Here is a 25,910-nt window from a genome sequence, read left to right on the forward strand (position 1 = left end):
TTCAAAAACACAATTGCTTGTCAATCAATTGAAGCCAAGCAATCTAGTCTGAACCTAGCCTTAGGTATGATTATACAAAAGCACATTTTCTTATCAATTAATTGAAGCCAAGCAATCTAGTCTGAACCTAGCCTTAGGTATTATTGTTCAAAAACATATTTTCTTGTTAATTAATTGAAGTCAAGCAATCTAGTCTGAACCTAGCCTTAGGCATGAGTATTCAAAATCACATTTGCTTGTAAATCAATTGAAACCAAGCTATATCGTCTGTACCTAGCCTTAGTTATGATTATTCAAAAACACATTTGCTTGTCAATTAATTGAAGCCAAGCAATCTAGTCTGAACCTAGCCTTAGGTATGATTATTCAAAAACACATTTGCTTGTCAATTAATTGAAGCCAAGCAATCTAGTCTGAACCTAGCCTTAGGTATGATTATTCAAAAACACATTTGCTTGTCAATTAATTGAAGCCAAGCAATCTAGTCTGGACCTAGCCTTAGGTATGATTATTCAAAAACACATTTGCTTGTCAATTAATTGAAGCCAAGCAATCTAGTCTGATCCTTGCATTAGTTATGAGTAGTCTCTAGCACAGGTGATTGACTATTATATGAAGACATGCAAACTAGTCTGAACCTAGCCTGTGGCATGATTATTCAAAACATATTTGCTTGACAATTAATTAAAGTCAAGCGATCTAGTCTGAACCGAGCCTTAGGCATGATTATTCAAACACACATTTGATTGTCAATCAATTGAAGCCAACCAATATAGTCTGTACCTAGCATTAGGTATGATTATTCAAAAACACATTTGCTTGTCAATTAATTGAAGCCAAGCAATCTAGTCTGAACCTTGCCTTAGGTATTATTATTCAAAAACACATTTGCTTGTCAATTAATTGAAGCCAAGCACTCTAGTCTGAACCTAGCCTTAGGTATGATTATTCAAAAACACATTTGCTTGTCAATTAATTGAAGCCAAGCAATCTAGTCTGAACCTAGCCTTAGGTATGATTATTCAAAAACACATTTGCTGGTCAATCATTTGAAGCCAAGCAATCTAGTCTGAACCTAGCCTTAGGCAGGATTATTAAAAAACACATTTGCTGGTCAATCAATTGATGAAGCCAAGCAATCTAGTCTGAACCTAGCCTTAGGCATGATTATTCAAAAACACATTTGCTGGTCAATCAATTGAACCCAAGCAATCTAGTCTGAACCTAGCCTTAGGCATGATTATTCAAAAACACATTTGTTTGTCAATTAATTGAAGCCAAGCAATCTAGTCTGAACCTAGCCTTAGTAATGAGTATTCAAAAACATATTTGCTGGTCAATAAATTGAAGCCAAGCAATCTAGACAGAACCAAGCCTTAGGTATGATTATTCAAAAACACATTTGCTGGTCAATCAATTGAAGCCAAGCAATCTAGTCTGAACCTAGCCTTAGGCATGATTATTCAAAAACACATTTGCTGGTCAATCAATTGAAGCCAAGCAATCTATTCTGAACCTAGCCTAAGGCATGATTAGTCCAACACACCTGTTCGTGTCAATCAATTGAAACACATCAATCGTGTCAGATCCTATCCGTAGGCATGATTAGTCACAAGCAGCTGTTCTTTTCCATCAATGGAAGACAATCACTATCTAATGACCAGAGAAGGAGTTATGAATATTAAAAAGCTCCTGTTCTTAAAAAAACATAGATGACAATAACTATAGTCTGTCACTCGACTAATGCCTGAGAATACACAATATAATTTGATTCTCAATTAATTGAAGACAAGCAATATATTATTAACCGAGCGTTAGGAATGATTATTCAAAAACACATTTGCTGGTCAATAAATTGAAAACAAGCAATCTAGTCTGTACCTAGCCGTAGGTATGAGTATTCAAAAACACATTTGCTGGTCAATCAATTGAAGCAAAGCAATCTAGTCTGAACCTAGCCTTAGGCATGATTATTCAAAAACACATTTGCTGGTAGATCAATTGAAGAGCAGCAATATCGTCTGAACCTATACTGATTTATTATGATTCATAAGCACTTTGGATGTTCAATCATAAGTAGCCAATCAATCTTTTCATCAACTCTCCTGATTATATATTATACAACCTCAGCCTTTATTGATAATCAAGTGAATCAAGTCACAAGTGACTGACACTATTCTTTGTCAGTTGTATTCAAAAGCACATTTTCTTGTCAATAAATTGACGACCAGCACTCTAGTCTGACCCTAGCCTTCGGAATGATTATTATAATTCTCATTTGCTGGTCAATAAATTGAAGCCAAGCAATCTAGTCTGAACCTAGCCTTAGGCATGATTATTCAAAAACACATTTGCTTGTCAATTAATTGAAGCCAAGCAATCGCACAGCAAAAATAATCTAGAAGGCGAGAAGGGGCAAAAATTCTCTATTTGATTAAAAGATTCTTGTGAAATTCAGAGACTTTTTTTAAATTCCTAATTCTTTTATTTTAATTATTTTAATTCATGGCACCAGATACTTTTATGTATCTGATATGCCGCCTCTCTTTTATCTAGTTCCATCATGTGGTTATTAATGTCTGTTGAAGAAAGGAGACAACAGGGAAACTTTTAGGGAAAACTTCCTCTGGAAAATCGTTTCAAATCGAACGTAGTTTATCTTCAAGTGCTCGGTTTTTGGCTTAGAAATCATAAGATTATTGAACCGAACTGTGTGCCTCCCAATCTGTCTTAAAACCTGGAACCTCATGCGAGACTTACCATTATTGCGGGTGACACAAAGCTTGATTTAGAAAAATGCACAAAATCTAGCGCATGATCAAACGGTTCGAGGTAACGAAGCGTAAGTAAGGAGTGACTCGGCCCAATAATAGCTAATGTTACCCATCAAAAGCTACGAGCTGAGGAAATTAGTGTGATTTAGAAAAAAGTTAAAAACATTCCAAGTCAGGGAATTTTTATGAAAAGTAAACAGGTATTTTAGAGAAGGGGGAATTTTTTGCGGAATTTCTCCAGGGATGAACTTTCAAGGAAAAAGCTTACGCGGGGGAATTCCTCAGAATTCTTATACAAAATTCTTTTTATTTGTCTTACTTTCTCTTTGCCGACTCAATTTTACATGAGGAAATTTTCTGGGAAAACTGGCAGGAGGAAATTTATAGAGGGTTGGAATTGTCCGGAGGATTTTCTGCGGAAGAAGTTCTCCATGGAAGGAATTTTCTGTCGGAGAATTTCTTCATGGGAGAAATTTCAAGTGTCTTATCAAATACAAGTAGGCAAATGAGAATTTTCAAGGCGGATTGGTGAGCAACAATTTTCCTGGAGGAGTTATCAGGGAGGATGGAATTGTCCAGGGGGAAGGGGATCCATAGAGGTTGTCAATACAATAAAAGTAAACACGAATATAAAACGGAAAAATACAATAAAAATAAATAAGAAAAATACAATTATAAAATGTAGCATAAAAAAGTTACAATATACACACACAATTTATACAAATATATATAGTAATATACATGCATCATACCAAATGTACATACTATATATGTATGCTGTCATACCAAATATACTTACTACTACTAAAATACTACTATCGCCAAATACCAGTATACATACCATACGTAGGCTACTATACAAAATATAAAATATGGGAAATTCTAAATATAAATAATAAATAATAAAAACATAAGAATTCTAAAATTAAAGCACAACATCCATAGAAATAATATAAGGTATATAATATAAGATAATAAGACAAAATAGTAAGTATGACGGGACTAGACCCTTACGGTCCAAACCGGCGGTGCTGATCTCCGTTTAGAGGCCCTTCAGCCAGGAAGTGCAATGGGGGGCTGGGGGCCAGCCATCCTGTGCTTTCGCACACCCTTCCTGCTTAACTCCCCCAGATTTCTCCAGGCACCCATTTAGAGCTGGGTTGACTCTGACCAAGCTTACAGAGTCACACCACTGACCCGCGTCCCAAAAAAAAAACTGGCCACGCCAGGGATCGAACCCTTGTCCCTTGGACAAAGAATTCTCAACCCAGCGCACGTCCACTTAGCCACTTAGCCAAGCTAAATGGCTTATACAATATAAGATAATATAATAATATAATATAAGATAATAAGGTAATTCAGCCCCTATGTTTCAAAGATTTAAGAATAAAATAGTTTCAGGAAATGAAGTATAAGACTGTAAGACGCAAAGTAATTTGGACGAATATTTCAAAAGCTGTTCTCAGCGAAGGAGAAAAGATAAGCAAAAACCATAACGGTTGTTAATATTTAAAACTAAGGAATAAAATGAGAACCAATTTAAAAGAGCATCATTACCCCAAGGAAATTCTACTTAGACTAAGGTATGGATCACCTGTGAAAGAAAAATCCAGCAATTTTGAGGGTGAGGGTGCTGTACTCTTTGACCGTTTGTTAGGTGCGTTTATGTGCTGTAAAGTGATGTGCGGAACATATAACCCACTTGTGTCTTTAAGGGTGACCCAAGACACTTAGAGTTTCAATATAGTGGTAAACTTGTTTTTTATATTTTCTATATGTTTATAGTGAAACTGTGTTTTTTGCTCATTGGTTTCTGTGGGATTAGCGGCTCAATGTTGTATAAATTTCCGTTTACTATGTACAATATTTATTTGCACGGGAATTATTCGGAAGTAAAAGCTTATTAACTGACAGTATACAAAACAACAAGTTATATGAAAATATAGTTTTTCATTCCACATCCTAGACCTATTTTCGAGATACCACTCTTAAACTAGGTGTTCTTTTCTTAGGCCACACTGCCGTTCTAAGATGAAAATAAAATATTTCAAATACAGATAAATCCATTTATTTAGACAGTGAAAAAACACGTACAAAAGTCCAGATATTTCGATCACACATACAGCGACCGCCTTCAGTAGAAATGCTAAAATAATAAAATTGAAACTAGGATATTTATATACAACAAAATAAATAACTTTTCGGGTCATTCACAAATCATTTCTACTTCGTATCATTTCTACTGAAGACGGTCGCTGTATATGTATTCGAAATACCTGGACTTTTGTACCTGTTTTTTCACTGTCTAAATAAATGGATTTATCCCCATTTGAAAGTTTATTTGTTCATCCTAGGCCTATAAAAATAACATCCTAGGCTTGATTTATTGGAAAAGAAAGCAACTGCTGACGACGGGTAGGAAGGGAGATACTGATAAAAATTTATCTCAAATTGAAGCTGAACGGAAGCTAGTTTTGTTTATCTCTGTTCACTTTTCTCTTCAACTTCAAAAATATTTTCTATTGTATTTAGCTTAGTAAAAACTTCATTTTCTTGTAATTCATCTCTGCCAATTTTACTTTTAATACAATTGACAAACATGGTAAATTGCTAAGCCAAAAGACTATCTACCCTTTGATGACTACCCACCCCTAAAGAATAGTATAACTTGTGTAGGATAAATGAGAGCACCCTTAATTTCAGCAAACAGTGTGTGTGTGTCTGCGTGTGTTTGTGTGTCTGGGTATTTTTTTTTTGGCTTTACCTCCATATTTTGTTTTTGAACATCCATCTTGGGCCAATCTAAAACCAGCTCAAAAGACCTCATGAGGTCAAAGGTCATTTATGAGGTAAAAAAACCTCATAAATGGGGTCAAAAGAGGTCATAAAGGGTTCAAAAGGCATTGGAACATCATGAGAAGGGTTAAAGAGTTAAGCTCCGAATATATTGGTGTGCAGGAAGAGCGCATGCAGCTGTGTTGCCTTCAGGCGGGCCGGTGCTGCAATGACTTGCTACTTGTTAGGGTAGCAGTAAAAGCATATTAAGGACTTAAAATAATGAGTTCGTTTTTTTTTTTTTTTTTTAATAATCCATAATTTGGGACTAGCGCATTGTTTTTTCTATGGCACAGTAAACGATTATGTATCGTGCATAAGCTTAAACATATACACAAATTATCTCTAGAAATTGTCATAAAAAGAATGTTTAAGGTAAAATTGTCTATATCTAGAATAATAATTTGATTTTTTTTTTTATTTTAGAGTGCTAAATTTAATATTATGTTTTTACATAATGAAATTCATGTTTAAGCTGTGGAAAGACTTTACGATATGATTGTCAAGAAAAATTTTCGTTGGAACCTGTTCTACGTCATCCTCAAGATTGTTGAATTTTAAAATGTGCGCCATGAGGTAGATAAAAATAAATCAAAAATGAAGTCACAAATAAGATAAAACTATAAACAATAAGTAGCATGAAACAATTTCAAATAGTAGAAATTTTAGAAAACGCAATTGTAGCTGCTTTTTGCTGCGACTTTGTTGGACACGATCTGTTATTAGAAGTTTATTTATTTATAACCCAGAGATACGAAAATAAGTACAGAGGGGGGATGATAATAAAATATACAAGATATACATTCAATAAAACAAACCAACGAGAAAAAGAGGGTGAGTGGGGAAGGGTTACAAATGTGTTTTAATCACACCCAAGGTTTTTTATGCCATATATTCAACTTCGAAACAATATCAGAAACACTAAAATTGTTCATCGAAAACTGGTTTTTTTTTCGTGGCAGAAGATATTCCTATTGCTATTACTAACAACTCATTGACGCACCAAGCCGATTGAGGCCAACAAAGCTACGCACTCTCCTCCATCTCAATCTATTCAAAGCCTCTTTACACCCTCCCAAGAATTTCCAATTTCCCTTAAATCTTTATCTTTAAATCTTTAAATCTTTAAATCTTAAATCTTTATGACATCCCTACCTCGACCGCGCACGACCTGTTTTCTGCTTAGCTCTAGAGGGTTGGTCGAAAAGGACAATCTTTGGCAATCTATCATCCTTCATCCACAGAACATGCTCCAGCCATCTCAACCTTTCTCTCACTACAACCCTAGAAAACGGAATTGAATCAAAATTTTTGTGCATCCTACTGTTTGAAATACGGTTAGTCAACCGGGTACCTAGCACAATCCGTAGGTAATTTCTCTGAGAAGTATCTAGCAAATCTTCATCCGCTTTTCGGGGCGCCCATGCTTCAGAACCATATTTGAGCACTGTCAGCCTCTGTTTACAAAAAGATGGGACTTTTAAAATTAATAGGTCACTTGCAGGGGCGTCCCGAGGGGGGGAGGGGAGCGCTGCCCGTCCAACGGTTTTGGCATTCGGTAAAATTTTCGCCGAAGGCGAAAATTTTTGGCAGAAATTGTGTAAAATTGCCTGAAATTTAGCAAAATTCTTGATTTCTGCAGAAAATTCGGCATAAATCAGGTATGGATTCGGTAAAATTTAAAAAAATCGCCCCCCCCCAATGAAATGAGTCTCGGGACGCCCCTGGTCACTTACCTGACTTATTGTGAATTCACCATGGTATCTGTTAAGACCACGGTGGTTTTTGGAAATCATTGTGGACTGTCTAACGTTTTGTTTAGAGTGCAGAAAAATACAAGCCAAGAGTCTTGTTCGGTCAAAGATTAGATTTTTTAATAATTGTTTAGGAACTAGGAATACCAAATTTTTGGGAAATGTCATGTTTTTTAGCCAAAATTCTTCAGTTCGTTTTATTTTGAATTTGTTCACTCAAAGAATATGCTATGTAAAACTAAGAACTATTTACCTAAGAACTACAAGGATTTTTAAAATACTTGAGTTTTCTGCTGATTTCTTTTACATTAAAAGAGTAAAGTTTAAGTTACTCCTTGAATTTTTTAGATTTTTTGGACTCCACACCAGATGATTTGAAGGTAGAGATACCAAAAGCCCTTGCTTTTGAATTTTTTTCGTACTGGTACTCCTCAGTGTTCTGCTCTCAGCAGGCTGAAACAAGTAAGTTTGAATTTATATATGAATATACGTAAGTTTAGATAATATAAGTTGTATAAGTTGGAATTTATACAAGCTGGAATTTATATGTATTGGAATTTTGTTAAAAAAGTAAAACTATTACATTCTACATCCTTATGGGCTGTTAAAGAAATATTTAGTTTTGTTTTTAGTTTTGGGCGGGAAGGGGTGTGGTGTGTGGCTGTGATAATATACAAAAGCAGTAGAACAAAACTTACAACATTAATTTTTTGTCTCCTGTGAAACTGAGGAAATATTCCTTTCTTCTTATTGGGACAACGACATATTGTTTTCGCCATTTTGGTTATCTCTACTTACATCTCTTGTAAGTGTCCATATCTCCAGCCAATCTAAAGCCTGAACGCACTTGACTACTTTTCTTTATAAAAATTGTCTGCAATTACGAAATTCATTTGAAAAATTACAGACAAATTTGGTAAATTTTACCAAAAAGTTGGTAATTTTTGGTAAATTTTCTGTTTTGTCTCACTGCTTGGGAGTCGAGTTATACTCTTGAAGTACTCTTCAGTGTTCTGTCCTCAGCATGCAGAAACAGGTAAGTCAATTTATTTAAAGTCATGTTAAGGAGGTTACTGCATTACATATGTTCATGGGCGGAAACAGAAATGCACATGTTTTTGGTGGAGGGGGGGGGGCGTTTAACACTGGCAGAAAATGATATAGATAATCCGATCTTTTGATCAACGATCATTCGGACCTGAAAAAAATAATGAGAAACCGGGGTCGTTGCCCTGAAAGCCCCTTTAGGCTCGTGCCTGGACTTTGATTTGTTGTGACTACTCCTTGTTGCTTCAGCTTGTGAAGTAACGCACCTCTTAACGAAATACCGTCTTTCCACAGACTGATTTTTGGTGGGCTAGCTACCACTTGAACATTGATTTTTTCTTAGTAACACACCAGGTTTTCCACATTTTTTTGGGGGGGGAGGGGGTAGGTATTGGCAGGCTGTTCACTGATGATATTCAGTGATATAAACTATTCACTGATGATATAAAGTGCACTTTACTTGTAGATCTATGTAAAACTCTTTAATTACAGTCAAAGCCATGATTCTTTAAACCGAACTTTTATATTCTAAATGAATTTGATTATTTTTATTTAAATCTTTCTCTCGTTATAATGCATTTTCACCGACACGAAGTCCATTATATTACATTTTTTTTTATATTTATACCCACTATTTATATTTACATTAGTTACATATTATATTTACATATATTACATATTATATTATGTTTACACTAGTTATATTTATACCCACTCTTGATTAAAAATCAAAATGAAAAAAAAAAGTAATAAAAAAAAAGTTGCCACTTTTATAAGCCATGTTTTGGGCAGTCAACATTCAATTGAAATGTTTCAAAGAATTTCTTAGTTGGGATTTTTTTTATAATAATTTCATCGAATGCCCACTTAACCGTGTTCTTACTTTTAAAGCCCCGTCTCAATTGGTGGAGCTGTTTGTCTTAATTGACGAATAACGGTTAGAACTCCAAATAATGCCAATATAATATATATATATATATATATATATATATATATATATATATATATATATATATATATATATATATATATATATATATATATATATATATATATATATATATATATATATATATATATATATATATATATATATATATATATATATATATATATATATATGTTCTCGAAAACGGCTCCTTTTTTTCGAGAAAATTGGTATCTGGATATTCAAACATAAAGAAACGATCTAGATGGGTCAGAAGTCTGAGAAAAATCGTTAAGAGCCATAATTTTGGTTTTTGCAATTGACGTCATGTAGGCTACTATGTTAGTACATCATATAAGCATTTCTTATGACATCATATATGCAATCATATAAGTATTTTCTTATATGATGTCATGCATAAATTAGATTGTTGAGTTTCCAACACAACAGTTATTTATATAGAAAATCAACCTGGACAGTGAGAATCAAAATGTGTCGAAATTAAAAATGATAGCGATGATGATTGGGTTTGGAATTTTGACATAGATAAGGTCATCAATGCAATATGTATTTCATAATGACGAAATATAAGTCGAGGTGTAACGAAGCAAACAAATTGAAAAGAAATAGAAAATTGATAGCGATGATTAAAGGTCTAATAATAAAAAAAAATTAATTTTACAACAACAACCATTCTAATTTAAGAGCCATTGAGACGTCGTGACATCAATAGAAGAATCATACTGTCTATTCTTCGCAGATAAATGGCAATGGAAATACATTTATAGAGGTCTGCAACGTGCCAAGAACTCTTGTTAAAAAAAACAAAGCTTTGGTGATACGTATTCAGCAAAAGTGTTCAGCAAAAAGTGATTATTATAAACCATTCGACTCTATGGAATCTACTAGACTAATAATAATTTATTTTTTATTTGTGTAGTAACCAGCCAAGGGCCTGTCACTCGACAGGTACAAAAAAGCAAAAAGAAAAAAAAATGTTGTATATACTCTTTGCCAGGACCGGAGATAAAATGTTTTGCCTCCTTTCCCCCACCACAAAATTCTAAGAACATCAGAAACCAAACATCCTCACAAAACCCAGGAACGGATTTTGGCCAGAATTTTCTGGCCCCCTTGCCCCCCCCCCCCCCGAAAAAACAAAGTACTTGCGATTCCAATGTTCTTCAAGTTATTAAGTGCTTTTTAAAAATTGTTAAATTTTTCTATTTTGTATGTTTTTCCTTCTTCTCAACATTTTTTCTTTAACAAGTAAACAAAATAAATACAAAATAATTTCCAAAAATGTAACTCAGTAAAAGGATAAAGCTGAATCTCAGCTAGCAAATCATTGCAAAATCAAGGTCTTATGTTGAATTATTAAAACCTTAGGAGTGCAGAGATTTTTTGCCTCGCCGAGCCAGTATTTTGATATTGCTTAAACATTTTTTTAGAGTATGATCTTAACTTGCTCATGGAAAAATTTAAATTTTTCTGTTTTGCTTGTTTTCCCTTCTTTTTCAATATATTTTTAATGTTAAAATAAAAAAAAAACAAGTAAGTTCAGAAAAATACATTCCCAAAACTTGCTCAGGGAACCTAAATCTTAAATTTAAAATATTGGATTCATAATTAATTTAATCGGCTCCTAGTAGAAGGGTGACCACTAAAATACATAAGAAAGAAAGTGTGGGATGAGAGTTACTGCTTGCAATCCATTTATAGGCTTATCATTTTCTTCAGAAGTTTTTCAAAGAAAAGTAAAGGCCATTTTAAACTTAAGATCAGCAGATACAAATACCTGTTAAAATTCAAACTCAAAACGACCAGAAATTACTATTAAAGCATAAATGAAACCCAAACGGACAGAAATTAAATAAACAATCATAACAAAAAAGTATACAACAAGTAATAATATAAATGAATAAATAGATTTTAAAGCGAGTAATGCTTAAATTGAATATGCAAATCAAGCTTAAAACAAAACAAAAATATTTTTCTATTTAATCAAAAATGAAACCCAAAACGAACAAAAATTAAATAAACAATCAATGCAAATTAACATACAATAGACATTAATGTCAATGAATAAATAAATCTTAAAACGAGTGAAACTTAAATTGAATATGCAAATCAAGCTCGAAACGAACAAAAATCACTACAAACAAGAGTGTGGGTATTGCTTCCTTTCCTCACTGTAAAAATCTAAATCCTACTGTGACTTTTGTGTTTTTCTGAAAACTATCTGTGTTTTGAACAGTCTTGTGAAGTATAAAAAAAATCAAACTGAATGTTTGATATCTATTGATGTTAATTAGTGAAATATCCATCACTTAAAGATTTTATTTCAATGTAAGTTTATTTTCATTTTCAATGCTGTAAGAACTGGAAAAGAAAATTTTTGTAATATAATTAGTTTTCAGTGAAGCGCCAATGACGCAGTAGGCTATTGGTTTTTATAGTTAAGGAAGGGGGCAGTATCCAAACTCTTGTTTGTAGTGAAACTATATTCGTCTTAAACAACATTAGAAAGAACTAATAAATTAAACTGAATATTTGATGTACAGTGATATTATTGCTGAAAGCTCATCAGTTCAAAAATTTTACTCTAATTTTATTGTTTATTTTCAATACCAAGTACGAAAGAAAATATTTCTAATAAAATTCGTTTTTAGTAAAGCGTCAATGACGCAGTAGGTTTTAGACTTTTATAGTGAGAGAGGGAGCCGATACCCAAACTTTTATTTGTAGTGATTTTTGTTCGTTTCAAGCTTGATTTGCATATTCAATTTAAGTTTCACTCGTTTTAAGATTTAGTTATTCATTTACATTAATATCTATTTTATGATTGTTTGCATTGCTTGTTTATTTAATTTCTGTTCGTTTTGAGTTTCATTTATCATTCAATAGCAAAATATGTTTTTTTTCGTTTTGACTTTGATTTGCCTATTCAATTTAAGCATTACTCGCTTTAAGATCTATTTATTCATTTATATTATGGCTTGTTGTATGTTTTTTTTGCTATGATTGTTAATTTAATTTCTGTTGGTTTTGTGTTTATTCTTTAATAGTAATTTTTGGTCGTTTTCAGTTTGAAATTTAACAGGTATTTGTATCTGCTGATCTTAAGTTTGATTAATCACTAATAACTGTAGGACTAAGCATTGGCATTGTTTCTGTTCTTAAAAAAAGAAAAAAAAAGTCCGTCAAACAGGTGGCCTGTTTCCCCTTTCTGTTCTGTTTTTTGGAAATACAGAAACAGGTTAGGCAAAAACAGAAATAGAAGTAAAAACAGAAACGGAAAAAACTGATGAAAAATAGAAGAAGAAGAAGAAAAAAAACAAATAGAAACAGGTCAAAAACAATTGGCCTGTTTCCTCTTTCTGTTCTGTTTTTTTTTTTTTGGAAAGACAGAAACAGGTTAGACGAAAACAGAAACAGTGCCGATGCTTAATTAGGACCACGCGACGCGAGAAACAAAACCGTAACACTCACATCTCACACTATTATAGTCATATTATTGATCTTATGGTCATGTTTGGTCCAATTATTATTGTCATTTAATTTAATTTTTTTTTCGGTCTACTGCTGGACGATTAATATGAATATTAGGTTTTTCAAGTTCAGTATAAGTGAAAGGTAATACACCAATTTCTATCATAGGCAGCGCGACAGCGCTGCCTAAGTAATTAACGATGTGGGCACAATGTGTTTTTTTTTTTTTTTTTTTCATACCAGGGCACTTCGTATCCGACGAGTTTTCGTATAAAATTAAAAAAGGGCTCATTAGGTTGGAAATTGGAGTGGCTAGTGCCCTTTTTAATAGTCGAAAGTGATTTGAGAGCAAATAGCCCCCCCCCCACGCCTGTCATTCCCCCAAACACATCCAATCAAAATTTTGAGATAGCCATTTTGTTCAGCGTAGTTGATTTCCAGATAGAAAATATCTTTTTGAGAAGGACGCTCTCCCGCAACCCTCAGGGCAAGGGTTTTAAGTTATGTCCTGAGGGAATATAAGATCAATGTTGACAATGTACAGTTTATTATTTTTTTTCTGTAAAGCAGGGCACTTCATATAGAAGGGGTCGTCGTAGAGACTTCATAACGGGCTCATTCAATTAGAAATCGAGAGTTCTAGTGCCCTTTTTAATAGTCGAAAGTGATTGGAGGACAACTAGCCCCCCCCCCCTTCACGCCAATCACTCCCCCAAACACTTTCATTCAAAATTTTGAGATAGCCATTTTGTTCAGCGTAGTTTATTTCCAGATAGAAAATTTGTTTTTGAGGAGGAAACTCCCCCACAACCCTCAGGGCAAGGGTTTTAAGTTATGCCCTGGGGGCATATAAGGTTTTTATAGAAGGTGTTGTCGTAGCAACTTAAAAACAGGCCCATTCGATTGGAAATTCGAAGGGCTAGTGTCCTTTTTAACAGCTTAAAGTGATTGGAGGGCAACTAGCCCCCGCCCACGCCCATCAGTCCCCCAAACACATCCAATAAAAATTGTGGGATAGCCATTTTGTTCAGTGTAGTTGATTTCCAGATAGAAAATATGTTCTCGAGGAGGACACTCCCCCACAACCCTCAGGGCAAGGGTTATAAGTTATGCCCTGTGGGCATATATGGTTTTTATTGAAGGCGTTGTCGTAGAAACTTCAAAACAGGCTCATTCGATTGGAAATTCAAAGGGCTAGTGCCCATTTTAAAAGTCGAAAGTGATTGGAGGGCAACTAGACCCCCCCACGCCACTCATTCCCCCAAACACATTCAATCAAAATTTTGAGTTAGCCATTTTGTTCAGCGTAGTTGATTTCAAGATAGAAAATGTGTTTTTGAGGAGGACACTCCCCCACAACCCTCAGTTTATTATTTTTTTCCTTTACAGCAGGGCACTTCATATAGAAGGGGTCGTCGTAGAGACTTCAAAAGGGGCTCATTCGATTAGAAATCGAGAGTTCTAGTGCCCATTTTAATAGTCGAAAGTGATTGAAAGGCAACTAACACCCCTTCCACGCCCATCTTTCCCCCGAATACATCCAATCAAAATTGTGAGATAGCCATTTTGTTCAACGTAGTTGATTTCCAGATAGAAAATAGGTTTTTGAGGAGGACACTCCCCCACATCCCTCAGGGCAAGGGTTTTAAGTTATGCCCCGGGGTATAAAAGGCTTATATAGAAGGCGTTGTCATAAAAACTTCAAAACAGACTCATTCGACTGGAAATTCAAAGGGCTAGTGTCCTTTTTAATAGTAGAAAGTGAGTGGAGGGCAACTAGCCCCCACGCCCATCATTCGCCCAAACACATCCAATCAAAATTTTGAGATAAGCATTTTGTCAGCGTAGCTGATTTCCAGATAGAAAATATCTTTTTGAGGAGGACACTCCCCCAAAACCCTCGGGGCAAGGGTTTTAAGTTATTCCCTAGGGGCAAATAATGTTTTTATAGAAAGCGTTGTCGTAGAAACTTCAAAACAGGCTCATTCGATTGGAAATTCAAAGGGCTAGTGTCCTTTTTAATAGTCGAAAGTGATTGGAGGGCAACTAGCCCCCCGACCACGCCATCGTTCCCCCAAACACATCCAATCAAAATTGTGAGATAGCCATTTTGTTCAGCGTAGTTGATTTCCAGATAGAAAATACGTTTTTGAGGAGGACACTCTCCCGCAACCCTCAGTGCAAAGGTTTTAATCTACGCCGTGGGGGCATATATGGTTTTTTATAGAAGGCGTTGTCGTAGAAACTTCAAAATAGGCTAATTCGATTGGAAATTCAAAGGGCTAGGGCCTTTTTTAAAAGTCGAAAGGGATTAATGGACAACTAGCCCCCCCCCCCCCTACGCCCATTATTCCCCCAAACACATCCAATCAAAATTTTTAGACAGCCATTTTGTTCAGCGTAGTTGATTTCCAGATAGAAAATGTTTTTGAGGAGGACACTCCCACAACCCTCAGGGCAAAGGTTTTAAGTTATGCCCTGGGGGCATATGACGTTTTTATAGAAAGTTTTGCTGTAGAAATTTCAAAACAGGCTCATTCGATTGGGAATTCAAAGATCTAGTGCCCTTTTTAATAGTTGAAAGTGATCGGAGGGCAACTAGCCCCCCACGCCCATCTTTCCGCCAAACACATCCAATCAGAATTTTGAGATAGCCATTTTGTTCAGTGTAGGCTAGTTGATTTCCAGATAGAAAATAGGTATTTTAGGAGGACACTCCCCCAGAGGACATTCCCCCCCCCCGACCCTCAGGGCAAGGGTTTTAAGTTATGCCCTGGGGGCATATAAGGATTTATAAGAAGGCGCTGTCGTAGAAACTTCAAAACAGGCTCATTCGATTGGGAATTCAAAGGGCTAGTTCCTTTCTTAAAAGTCAAAAGTTGTTGGAGGGGAACTAGCCCCTCCCCCATGGCCATCATTCTCCCAAACGCATGCAATTAAAATTTTGATATAGCCATTTTGTTCATCGTAGTTGATTTCCAGATAGAAAATATGTTTTTGAGGAGGACACTTTACTGGTGCTTCTACTTCGTCTGATGTTTCTGGTGAAACTGTAGTCAATTCGGCTTGGAAGAATCTTAGTGATCCCCCACAACCCTCAGGGCAAGGGTTTTAAGTTATGCCCTGGGGGTATATAAGGTTTTTATAGAAGGTGTTGTCTTAGAAACTTCAAAAGGGGCTCATTTGATTGGAAATTTAAAGGGCTAGTGCCCTTTTTGATAGTTGAAACTGATTGGAGGGCAACTAGCCCCGCACCCCCGCCCATTATTAACCCAAACACATTCAATCAAAATTTTGAGATACCCATTTTGTTTAGCGTAGGCTAGTTGATTTCCACATAGAAAATATGTTTATGAGAAGGACACTCCCCCACAACTCTCAGGGCAAGGGTTTTAAGTTATTCCCTGGGGGCATGTAAGGTTTTTATTGAAGGTGTTGTCGTAGAAACATCAAAAAAGGCTAAATCTATTAGAAATTCAAAGGGCTAGTGCCCTTTTAATAGTCGAAAGTGATTAGTAGTATTTTTTGTTGTTGTTGTTGTTTCGACCAGGGCACTTCGTATCGAAGGAGTTGTCGTGGTAACTTCGAAAGGGGCTCATTGGATTGAAAATAGAAAGAGTCGATGCCCTTTTTAATAGTCAAAAGTGATTGGAGGGTAACTAATCCCCCTTCCACTCCCACCCACCCCATTGCTCAATATCTTTCAAACTAAATGTTTCCTTAAGATTAAATATAAATACAATGTTATAATTATAATTACCAATAATGCATTTCAGCAGTATCCCAAGAACGACTGAGGGTATTATGTTCAAACTTTCGAGGCTACTTCTGCTCTTAAGATTTAACCAAATCAAAATAGTGTACGTGTGTCCAAGCTATCAAAGAAAGTAAACAGATTTTTTTGCGAATGGTATCAAGTTCTCCATTTCCGGTCAACTAGAGGAGGTATGAAACTAAGTTAAACACTACTATTTGTGTCCAGATTTTTAAAATGGTGTTTGTTGTTAAAAATTGCTGAAAATTTTTCTCCAGCATACAAATAGCAGGCCAAACTATAAAGTCTTAAAAAACGAAAGATTTAAAGCGTTATTTTCTTTTTCCCTGAAAAGACTATGTCAATATAAAACAAACAGAAATATATTAAAAAAACTTTTTCCACAAAATAAGTTTTTCAAAGAAAAGTAAAGAACTCCATTAAACAAAAAATGAGCAAAAATAAAATCAAATTGTCTACCAAGCTCAAAACTACCACTAATCCGTATTGATAAATAAATGAAACCAAACACGAACAGAAATTACAATAAATAGCCGAGTCAAACTCAAAACGAGCAGAAATTAACATAAGTTGGGCGCAAAACTCCTATGCCTTCCCAAGGCCAGAACAAAATTTGCACTTTACTGAAAAAATACAAATGAATTTGCATTGTCAGTTTAATATACATATACTGATATTTAATAATCAAAATGTTGAAATTATTTGATTTATTAAAGTTATAAAAGTAAAAACATTTATATTTTTTTCAGTAGAGTGCAAATTATGTTCTGACCTTGGAAGGCATAGGGGTTTTGAGTCCTACTCATGTTAATTTCTCCTCGTTTTGAGTTTGACTTGGTTATTTATTGAAATTTCTGTTCGTTTTGGGTTTCATTTATTTATCAATGCTGATTTGTGGTAGTCTCAAGCTTTGTAGATTATTTGATTTTATTTTTGCTCATTTTTGGTTTAATGGAGCTCTTTATTTTTCTTTGAAAAAACTTATTTCGTGGAAAAAGTTTTTTAATTAATCACATAAAAACACAGCTATGATATAGAATAAAGATTGTTTGGCATAAAGTTACATACCTATATTAACCCCCTACTTGCAACCTAAAAAAAACTACAGATTTATATCGATAACTAACAATAACAGACGTCAATAAGATAGTGCCGATGAAATGTCAGCCAACGAGCAGGGCTGCGAACTGCTGACGTCTAAAAAGAGTGCAAATCAAGGACAAAAAAGAGTGATTTTCGCTCAAAAAGAGTGCAAGTAAAAAATTTGTGCATATCCTCTCTGAGGTAAAAAAATAATGCGTTTCACTCGAAAAGTGTTCAAGTTGGCAACCCTGTTTCTTGGGTTTAATGCACTTCTGACGAAGTTGCCAACTACTGATGTTTAAAGCAAATGAAAATTTAAACCCAAAGAGTAATTTTTGCTCTTCCACGTCTTCTCTAAGGTAAAAAAGAGTGCATTTCACAGGAAAATTGTGCAAGTTGGCAACCCTGCAAGCAATTAGCGGATACATTACCTTATAACTTTTTAATTTACGATTTTATTAATAGATAGGCAGCCAAAATACATTCAGGTGATTTTTTGAAGTAGCGTTATAATAATTATGTTTCAAACAGGGTTTGGAGTCTAGTTCATTTTTGAGACCGTATGAATTTAAAAATAAGAGCAATTTGTTTTGTTTTAGTTCTTTTCTATTAACCGCCCTTCTTTTATGAAACCATCTAAAGCTTTATTTTACACATCATGGGATCTTTGAATTAATTGTAAATACCGAAATTCTTTGGCTGTTTATATAGCTTTGACCAACTTGAAATAAAAGGACTCCACTGGTATTCATTTAAACTGGAAGCAACTCTGCAATATATATAAATTTTCTGAATTTAATCAGGCAAGAATTTTGTTATCATAGTGTTTACTTGAGAATAGAAAATAAGCTCTTCTATTCCCCAAAAAACATTTGAACTTGGATTACTCTTCAATACGAGGTTTCAAACTAGGTTTGAAATCTAGTTTATTTTAGAGATCGAAGGAATTGAAAAAAATAGGAACAGTTCATTATCTTCTTTCATTTTTGAAACCATCAAAAGCTTTACTTGACACATTACGGGGTCTTTTAATATATAGTAAATAACGAAATCCTGGAGTTGTTTATACACCTTTGAGCAATTGGAGACTAAAGTGACATATATTTGTGCTATATTCTTTTATATTTTGAAGCAGAAAAGGAATAACAGTACGGCCGTAATTACCCACGAACTTATAAAAAGCTACTCTTTAGCTTAGGTTAAAGCAGAGGTGATTCAATTATACATCCTATTTTCTGCTATATTCGTGCAAATTGATGTGCTAAATTATTTTCCATCTAAAAGCAGAACAGGCAGAACAATAGAACTCATGCGGTCGTAATCAGCCACGGACCTAAATATACTTTTCAGCTTGTGTTAAAGAGAGTGGTGACTCAATTATACATCCTATTTTCTGCTATATTCGTGCAAAATGTTTGTGCTAAATTCTTTTCCATTTAAAAGCAGAACAGGCAGAACAATAGAACTCATGCGGTCGTAATCAGCCACGGACCTAAATATACTTTTCAGCTTGGGTTAAAGAGAGAGGTGATTCAATTATACATCCTATTTTCTGCTATATTTGCGCTAAATATTTGTGCTAAATTCTTTTCCATTTAAAAGCAGAACAGGCAGAACAATAGAACTCATGCGGTCGTAATCAGCCACGGACCTAAATATACTTTTCAGCTTGGGTTAAAGAGAGGTGATTCAATTATACATCCTATTTTCTGCTATATTCGTGCAAATTGTGCTAAATTATTTTCCATCTTAAAGCAGAACAGGCAGAACAATAGAACTCATGCGGTCGTAATCAGCCACGGACCTAAATATACTTTTCAGCTTGGGTTAAAGAGAGTGGTGATTAAATTATACATCCTATTTTCTTCTATATTTGTGCTAAATTCTTTTCCATTTAAAAGCAGAACAGGCAGAACAATAGAACTCATGTGGTCGTAATCAGCCACGGACCTAAATATACTTTTCAGCTTGGGTTAAAGAGAGAGGTGATTCAATTATACATAACATTTTCTGCTATATTCGTGCAAATTACTTGTGCTAAATTATTTTCCACCTTAAAGCAGAACAGGCAGATCAATAGAACTCATGCGGTCGTAATCAGCCACGTACCTAAATATACTTTTCAGCTTGGGTTAAAGAGAGAGGTGATTCAATTATACATCCTATTTTCTGCTATATTCGTGCAAATTTCTTATGCTAAATTATTTTCCATCGAAAAGCAGAACAGGCAGAACAATAGAACTCATGCGGTCGTAATCAGCCACGGACCTAAATATACTTTTCAGCTTGGGTTAAAGAGATAGGTGATTCGATTATACATCTTATTCTCTGCTATATTTGTGCTAAATATTTGTGCTAAATTATTTTCCATTTAAAAGTAGAACAGGCAGAACAACAGAACTCATGTGGTCGTAATCAGCCACGGACCTAAATATACTTTTCAGCTTGGGTTAAAGAGAGAGGTGATTCAATTATACATCCTATTTTCTGCTATATTCGTGCAAATTACTTGTGCTAAATTATTTTCCATCGAAAAGCAGAACAGGCAGAACAATAGAACTCATGCGGTCGTAATCAGCCACGGACCTAAATATACTTTTCAGCTTGGGTTAAAGAGAAAGGTGATTCGATTATACATCTTATTTTCTGCTATATTTGTGTTGAATATTTGTGCTAAATACTTTTCCATTTAAAAGTAGAACAGGCAGAACAACAGAACTCATGCGGTCGTAATCAGCCACGGACCTAAATATACTTTTCAGCTTGGGTTAAAGAGAGAGGTGATTCAATTATACATCCTATTTTCTGCTATATTTGTGCTAAATATTTGTGCTAAATTATTTTCCATTTAAAAGCAGAACAGGCAAAACAATAAAACTCATGCGGTCGTAATCAGCCACGGACCTAAATATACTTTTCCGCTTGGGTTAAAGAGAGATGTGATTCAATTATACATCCTATTTTCTGCTATATTTGTGCTAAATTCTTTTCCATTTAAAAGTAGAACAGGCAGAACAACAGAACTCATGCGGTCGTAATCAGCCACGGACCTAAATATACTTTTCAGCTTGGGTTAAAGTGAGGTGATTCAATTATGCATCCTATTTTCTGCTATATTCGTGCAAATTGTGCTAAATTATTTTCCATCTTAAAGCAGAACAGGCAGAACAGTAGAACTCATGCGGTCGTAATCAGCCACGGACCTAAATATACTTTTCAGCTTGGGTTAAAGAGAGAGGTGATTCAATTATACATCCTATTTTCTGCTATATTTGTGCTAAATATTTGTGCTAAATTCTTTTCCATTTAAAAGTAGAACAGGCAGAACAACAGAACTCATGCGGTCGTAATCAGCCACGGACCTAAATATACTTTTCAGCTTGTGTTAAAGAGAGAGGTGATTCAATTATACATCCTATTTTCTGCTATATTCGTGCAAATTACTTGTGCTAAATTATTTTCCATCTAAAAGCAGAACAGGCAGAACAACAGAACTCATGCGGTCGTAATCAGCCACGGACCTAAATATACTTTTCAGCTTGGGTTAAAGAGAAAGGTGATTCGATTATACATCTTATTTTCTGCTATATTTGTGTTAAATATTTGTGCTAAATACTTTTCCATTTAAAAGTAGAACAGGCAGAACAACAGAACTCATGCGGTCGTAATCAGCCACGGACCTAAATATACTTTTCAGCTTGGGTTAAAGAGAGAGGTGATTCAATTATACATCCTATTTTCTGCTATATTTGTGCTAAATGTTTGGGCTAAATTATTTTCCATTTAAAAGCAGAACAGGCAGAACAATAGAACTCATGCGGTCGTAATCAGCCACGGACCTAAATATACTTTTCAGCTTGGGTTAAAGAGAGAGGTGATTAAATTATAAATACTATTTTCTGCTATATTTGTGCTAATTATTTGTGCTAAATTATTTTCCATTTAAAAGCAGAACAGGCAGAACAATAGAACTCCTGCGGTCATAATCAGCCACGGACCTAAATATACTTTTCAGCTTGGGTTAAAGAGAGAGGTGATTCAATTATACATCCTATTTTCTGCTATATTTGTGCTAAATTCTTTTCCATTTAAAAGCAGAACAGGCAGAACAATAGAACGCATGTGGTCGTAATCAGCCACGGACCTAAATATACTTTTCAGCTTGGGTTAAAGAGAGAGGTGATTCAATTATACATAACATTTTCTGCTATATTCGTGCAAATTACTTGTGCTAAATTATTTTCCACCTTAAAGCAGAACAGGCAGATCAATAGAACTCATGCGGTCGTAATCAGCCACGTACCTAAATATACTTTTCAGCTTGGGTTAAAGAGAGAGGTGATTCAATTATACATCCTATTTTCTGCTATATTCGTGCAAATTTTTTATGCTAAATTATTTTCCATCGAAAAGCAGAACAGGCAGAACAATAGAACTCATGCGGTCGTAATCAGCCACGGACCTAAATATACTTTTCAGCTTGGGTTAAAGAGAAAGGTGATTCGATTATACATCTTATTTTCTGCTATATTTGTGCTAAATATTTGTGCTAAATTCTTTTCCATTTAAAAGGAGAACAGGCAGAACAATAGAACTCATGCGGTCGTAATCAGCCACGGACCTAAATATACTTTTCAGCTTGGGTTAAAGAGAGAGGTGATTCAACTATACATCCTATTTTCTGCTATATTCGTGCAAATTACTTGTGCTAAATTATTTTCCATCGAAAAGCAGAACAGGCAGAACAATAGAACTCATGCGGTCGTAATCAGCCACGGACCTAAATATACTTTTCAGCTTGGGTTAAAGAGAAAGGTGATTCGATTATACATCTTATTTTCTGCTATATTTGTGTTAAATATTTGTGCTAAATACTTTTCCATTTAAAAGTAGAACAGGCAGAACAACAGATCTCATGCGGTCGTAATCAGCCACGGACCTAAATATACTTTTCAGCTTGGGTTAAAGAGAGAGGTGATTCAATTATACGTCCTATTTTCTGCTATATTCGTGCAAATTACTTGTGCTAAATTATTTTCCATCGAAAAGCAGAACAGGCAGAACAATAGAACTCATGCGGTCGTAATTAGCCACGGACCTAAATATACTTTTCAGCTTGGGTTAAAGAGAGAGGTGATTAAATTATACATCCTATTTTCTGCTATATTTGTGCTAAATATTTGTGCTAAATTCTTTCCCATTTAAAAGCAGAACAGGCAGAACAATAGAACTCATGCGGTCGTAATCAGCCACGGACCTAAATATACTTTTCAGCTTGGGTTAAAGAGAGGTGATTCAATTATACATCCTATTTTCTGCTATATTCGTGCAAATTGTGCTAAATTATTTTCCATCTTAAAGAAGAACAATAGAACTCATGCGGTCGTAATCAGCCACGGACCTAAATATACTTTTCAGCTTGGGTTAAAGAGAGAGGTGATTCAATTATACATCCTATTTTCTGCTATATTTGTGCTAAATATTTGTGCTAAATTCTTTTCCATTTAAAAGTAGAACAGGCAGAACAACAGAACTCATGCGGTCGTAATCAGCCACGGACCTAAATATACTTTTCAGCTTGGGTTAAAGAGAGAGGTGATTCAATTATACATCCTATTTTCTGCTATATTCGTGCAAATTTATTATGCTAAATTATTTTCCATCGAAAAGCAGAACAGGCAGAACAATAGAACTCATGCGGTCGTAATCAGCCACGGACCTAAATATACTTTTCAGCTTGGGTTAAAGAGATAGGTGATTCGATTATACATCTTATTTTCTGCTATATTTGTGCTAAATATTTGTGCTAAATTCTTTTCCATTTAAAAGTAGAACAGGCAGAACAACAGAACTCATGCGGTCGTAATCAGCCACGGACCTAAATATACTTTTCAGCTTGGGTTAAAGAGAGAGGTGATTCAATTATACATCCTATTTTCTGCTATATTTGTGCTAAATATTTGTGCTAAATTCTTTTCCATTTAAAAGCAGAACAGGCAGAACAATAGAACTCCTGCGGTCATAATCAGCCACGGACCTAAATATACTTTTCAGCTTGGGTTAAAGAGAGTGGTGATTAAATTATACATCCTATTTTCTGCTATATTTGTGCTAAATTTTGCAAATTTTTCCATTTAAAAGCAGAACAGGCAGAACAATAGAACGCATGTGGTCGTAATCAGCCACGGACCTAAATATACTTTTCAGCTTGGGTTAAAGAGAGAGGTGATTCAATTATACATAACATTTTCTGCTATATTCGTGCAAATTACTTGTGCTAAATTATTTTCCACCTTAAAGCAGAACAGGCAGATCAATAGAACTCATGCGGTCGTAATCAGCCACGTACCTAAATATACTTTTCAGCTTGGGTTAAAGAGAGAGGTGATTCTATTATACGTCCTATTTTCTGCTATATTCGTGCAAATTTTTTATGCTAAATTATTTTCCATCGAAAAGCAGAACAGGCAGAACAATAGAACTCATGCAGTCGTAATCAGCCACGGACCTAAATATACTTTTCAGCTTGGGTTAAAGAGAAAGGTGATTCGATTATACATCTTATTTTCTGCTATATTTGTGCTAAATATTTGTGCTAAATTATTTTCCATATAAAAGCAGAACAGGCAGAACAACAGAACTCATGCGGTCGTACTCTGCCACGGACCTAAATATACTTTTCAGCTTGGGTTAAAGAGAGAGGTGATTCAACTATACGTCCTATTTTCTGCTTTATTCGTGAAAATTACTTGTGCTAAATTATTTTCCATCGAAAAGCAGAACAGGCAGAACAATAGAACTCATGCGGTCGTAATCAGCCACGGACCTAAATATACTTTTCAGCTTGGGTTAAAGAGAAAGGTGATTCGATTATACAGCTTATTTTCTGCTATATTTGTGTTAAATATTTGTGCTAAATACTTTTCCATTTAAAAGTAGAACAGGCAGAACAACAGAACTCATGCGGTCGTAATCAGCCACGGACCTAAATATACTTTTCAGCTTGGGTTAAAGAGAGAGGTGATTCAATTATACATCCTATTTTCTGCTATATTCGTGCAAATTACTTGTGCTAAATTATTTTCCATCGAAAAGAAGAACAGGCAGAACAATAGAACTCATGCGGTCGTAATCAGCCACGGACCTAAATATAATTTTCAGCTGGGGTTAAAGAGAGAGGTGATTAAATTATACATCCTATTTTCTGCTATATTTGTGATAAATATTTGTGCTAAATTATTTTCCATTTAAAAGCAGAACAGGCAGAACAATAGAACTCATGCGGTCGTAATCAGCCACGGACCTAAATATACTTTTCAGCTTGGGTTAAAGAGAGGTGATTCAATTATGCATCCTATTTTCTGCTATATTCGTGCAAATTGTGCTAAATTATTTTCCATCTTAAAGCAGAACAATAGAACTCATGCGGTCGTAATCAGCCACGGACCTAAATATACTTTTCAGCTTGGGTTAAAGAGAGAGGTGATTCAATTATACATCCTATTTTCTGCTATATTTGTGCTAAATATTTGTGCTAAATTCTTTTCCATTTAAAAGCAGAACAGGCAGAACAATAGAACTCATGCGGTCGTAATCAGCCACGGACCTAAATATACTTTTCAGCTTGGGTTAAAGAGAGAGGTGATTCAATTATACATCCTATTTTCTGCTATATTCGTGCAAATTGTGCTAAATTATTTTCCATCTTAAAGCAGAACAGGCAGAACAATAGAACTCATGCGGTCGTAATCAGCCACGGACCTAAATATACTTTTCAGCTTGGGTTAAAGAGAGAGGTGATTAAATTATACATCCTATTTTCTGCTATATTTGTGCTAAATATTTGTGCTAAATTATTTTCCATTTAAAAGCAGAACAGGCAGAACAATAGAACTCATGCGGTCGTAATCAGCAACGGACCTAAATATACTTTTCAGCTTGGGTTAAAGAGGGGTGATTCAATTATACATCCAATTTTCTGCTATATTCGTGCAAATTGTGCTAAATTATTTTCCATCTTAAAGCTGAACAGGCAGAACAATAGAACTCATGCGGTCATAATTAGCCACGGACCTAAATATACTTTTCAGCTTGGGTTAAAGAGAGTGGTGATTAAATTATACATCCTATTTTCTGCTATATTCGTGCAAATTACTTTTGCTAAATTATTTTCCATCTAAAAGCAGAACAGGCAGAACAATAGAACTCATGCGGTCGTAATC

At 34.8% G+C, this 25,910-nt stretch overlaps 1 protein-coding gene across 1 annotated transcript in view; it reads left to right on the top strand.

The window, feature by feature from the left end:
• Positions 1–25,910, top strand: part of LOC148940437 (NEDD4-binding protein 2-like) — a 179,262-nt gene that overhangs the window by 114,412 nt on the left and 38,940 nt on the right. The window contains exon 9 of the mRNA XM_089104990.1: positions 7,712–7,825. Within this exon, the coding sequence (XP_088961116.1) occupies positions 7,712–7,825 (114 nt within the window). The remainder of the gene's footprint in view (positions 1–7,711; positions 7,826–25,910) is intronic.

The sequence above is a fragment of the Artemia sp. Qi Xiang Cuo genome, chromosome 19 (assembly GCF_049724085.1).
Source record: "Artemia sp. Qi Xiang Cuo chromosome 19, ASM4972408v1, whole genome shotgun sequence".
Classification (NCBI taxonomy): domain Eukaryota; kingdom Metazoa; phylum Arthropoda; class Branchiopoda; order Anostraca; family Artemiidae; genus Artemia; species Artemia sp. Qi Xiang Cuo.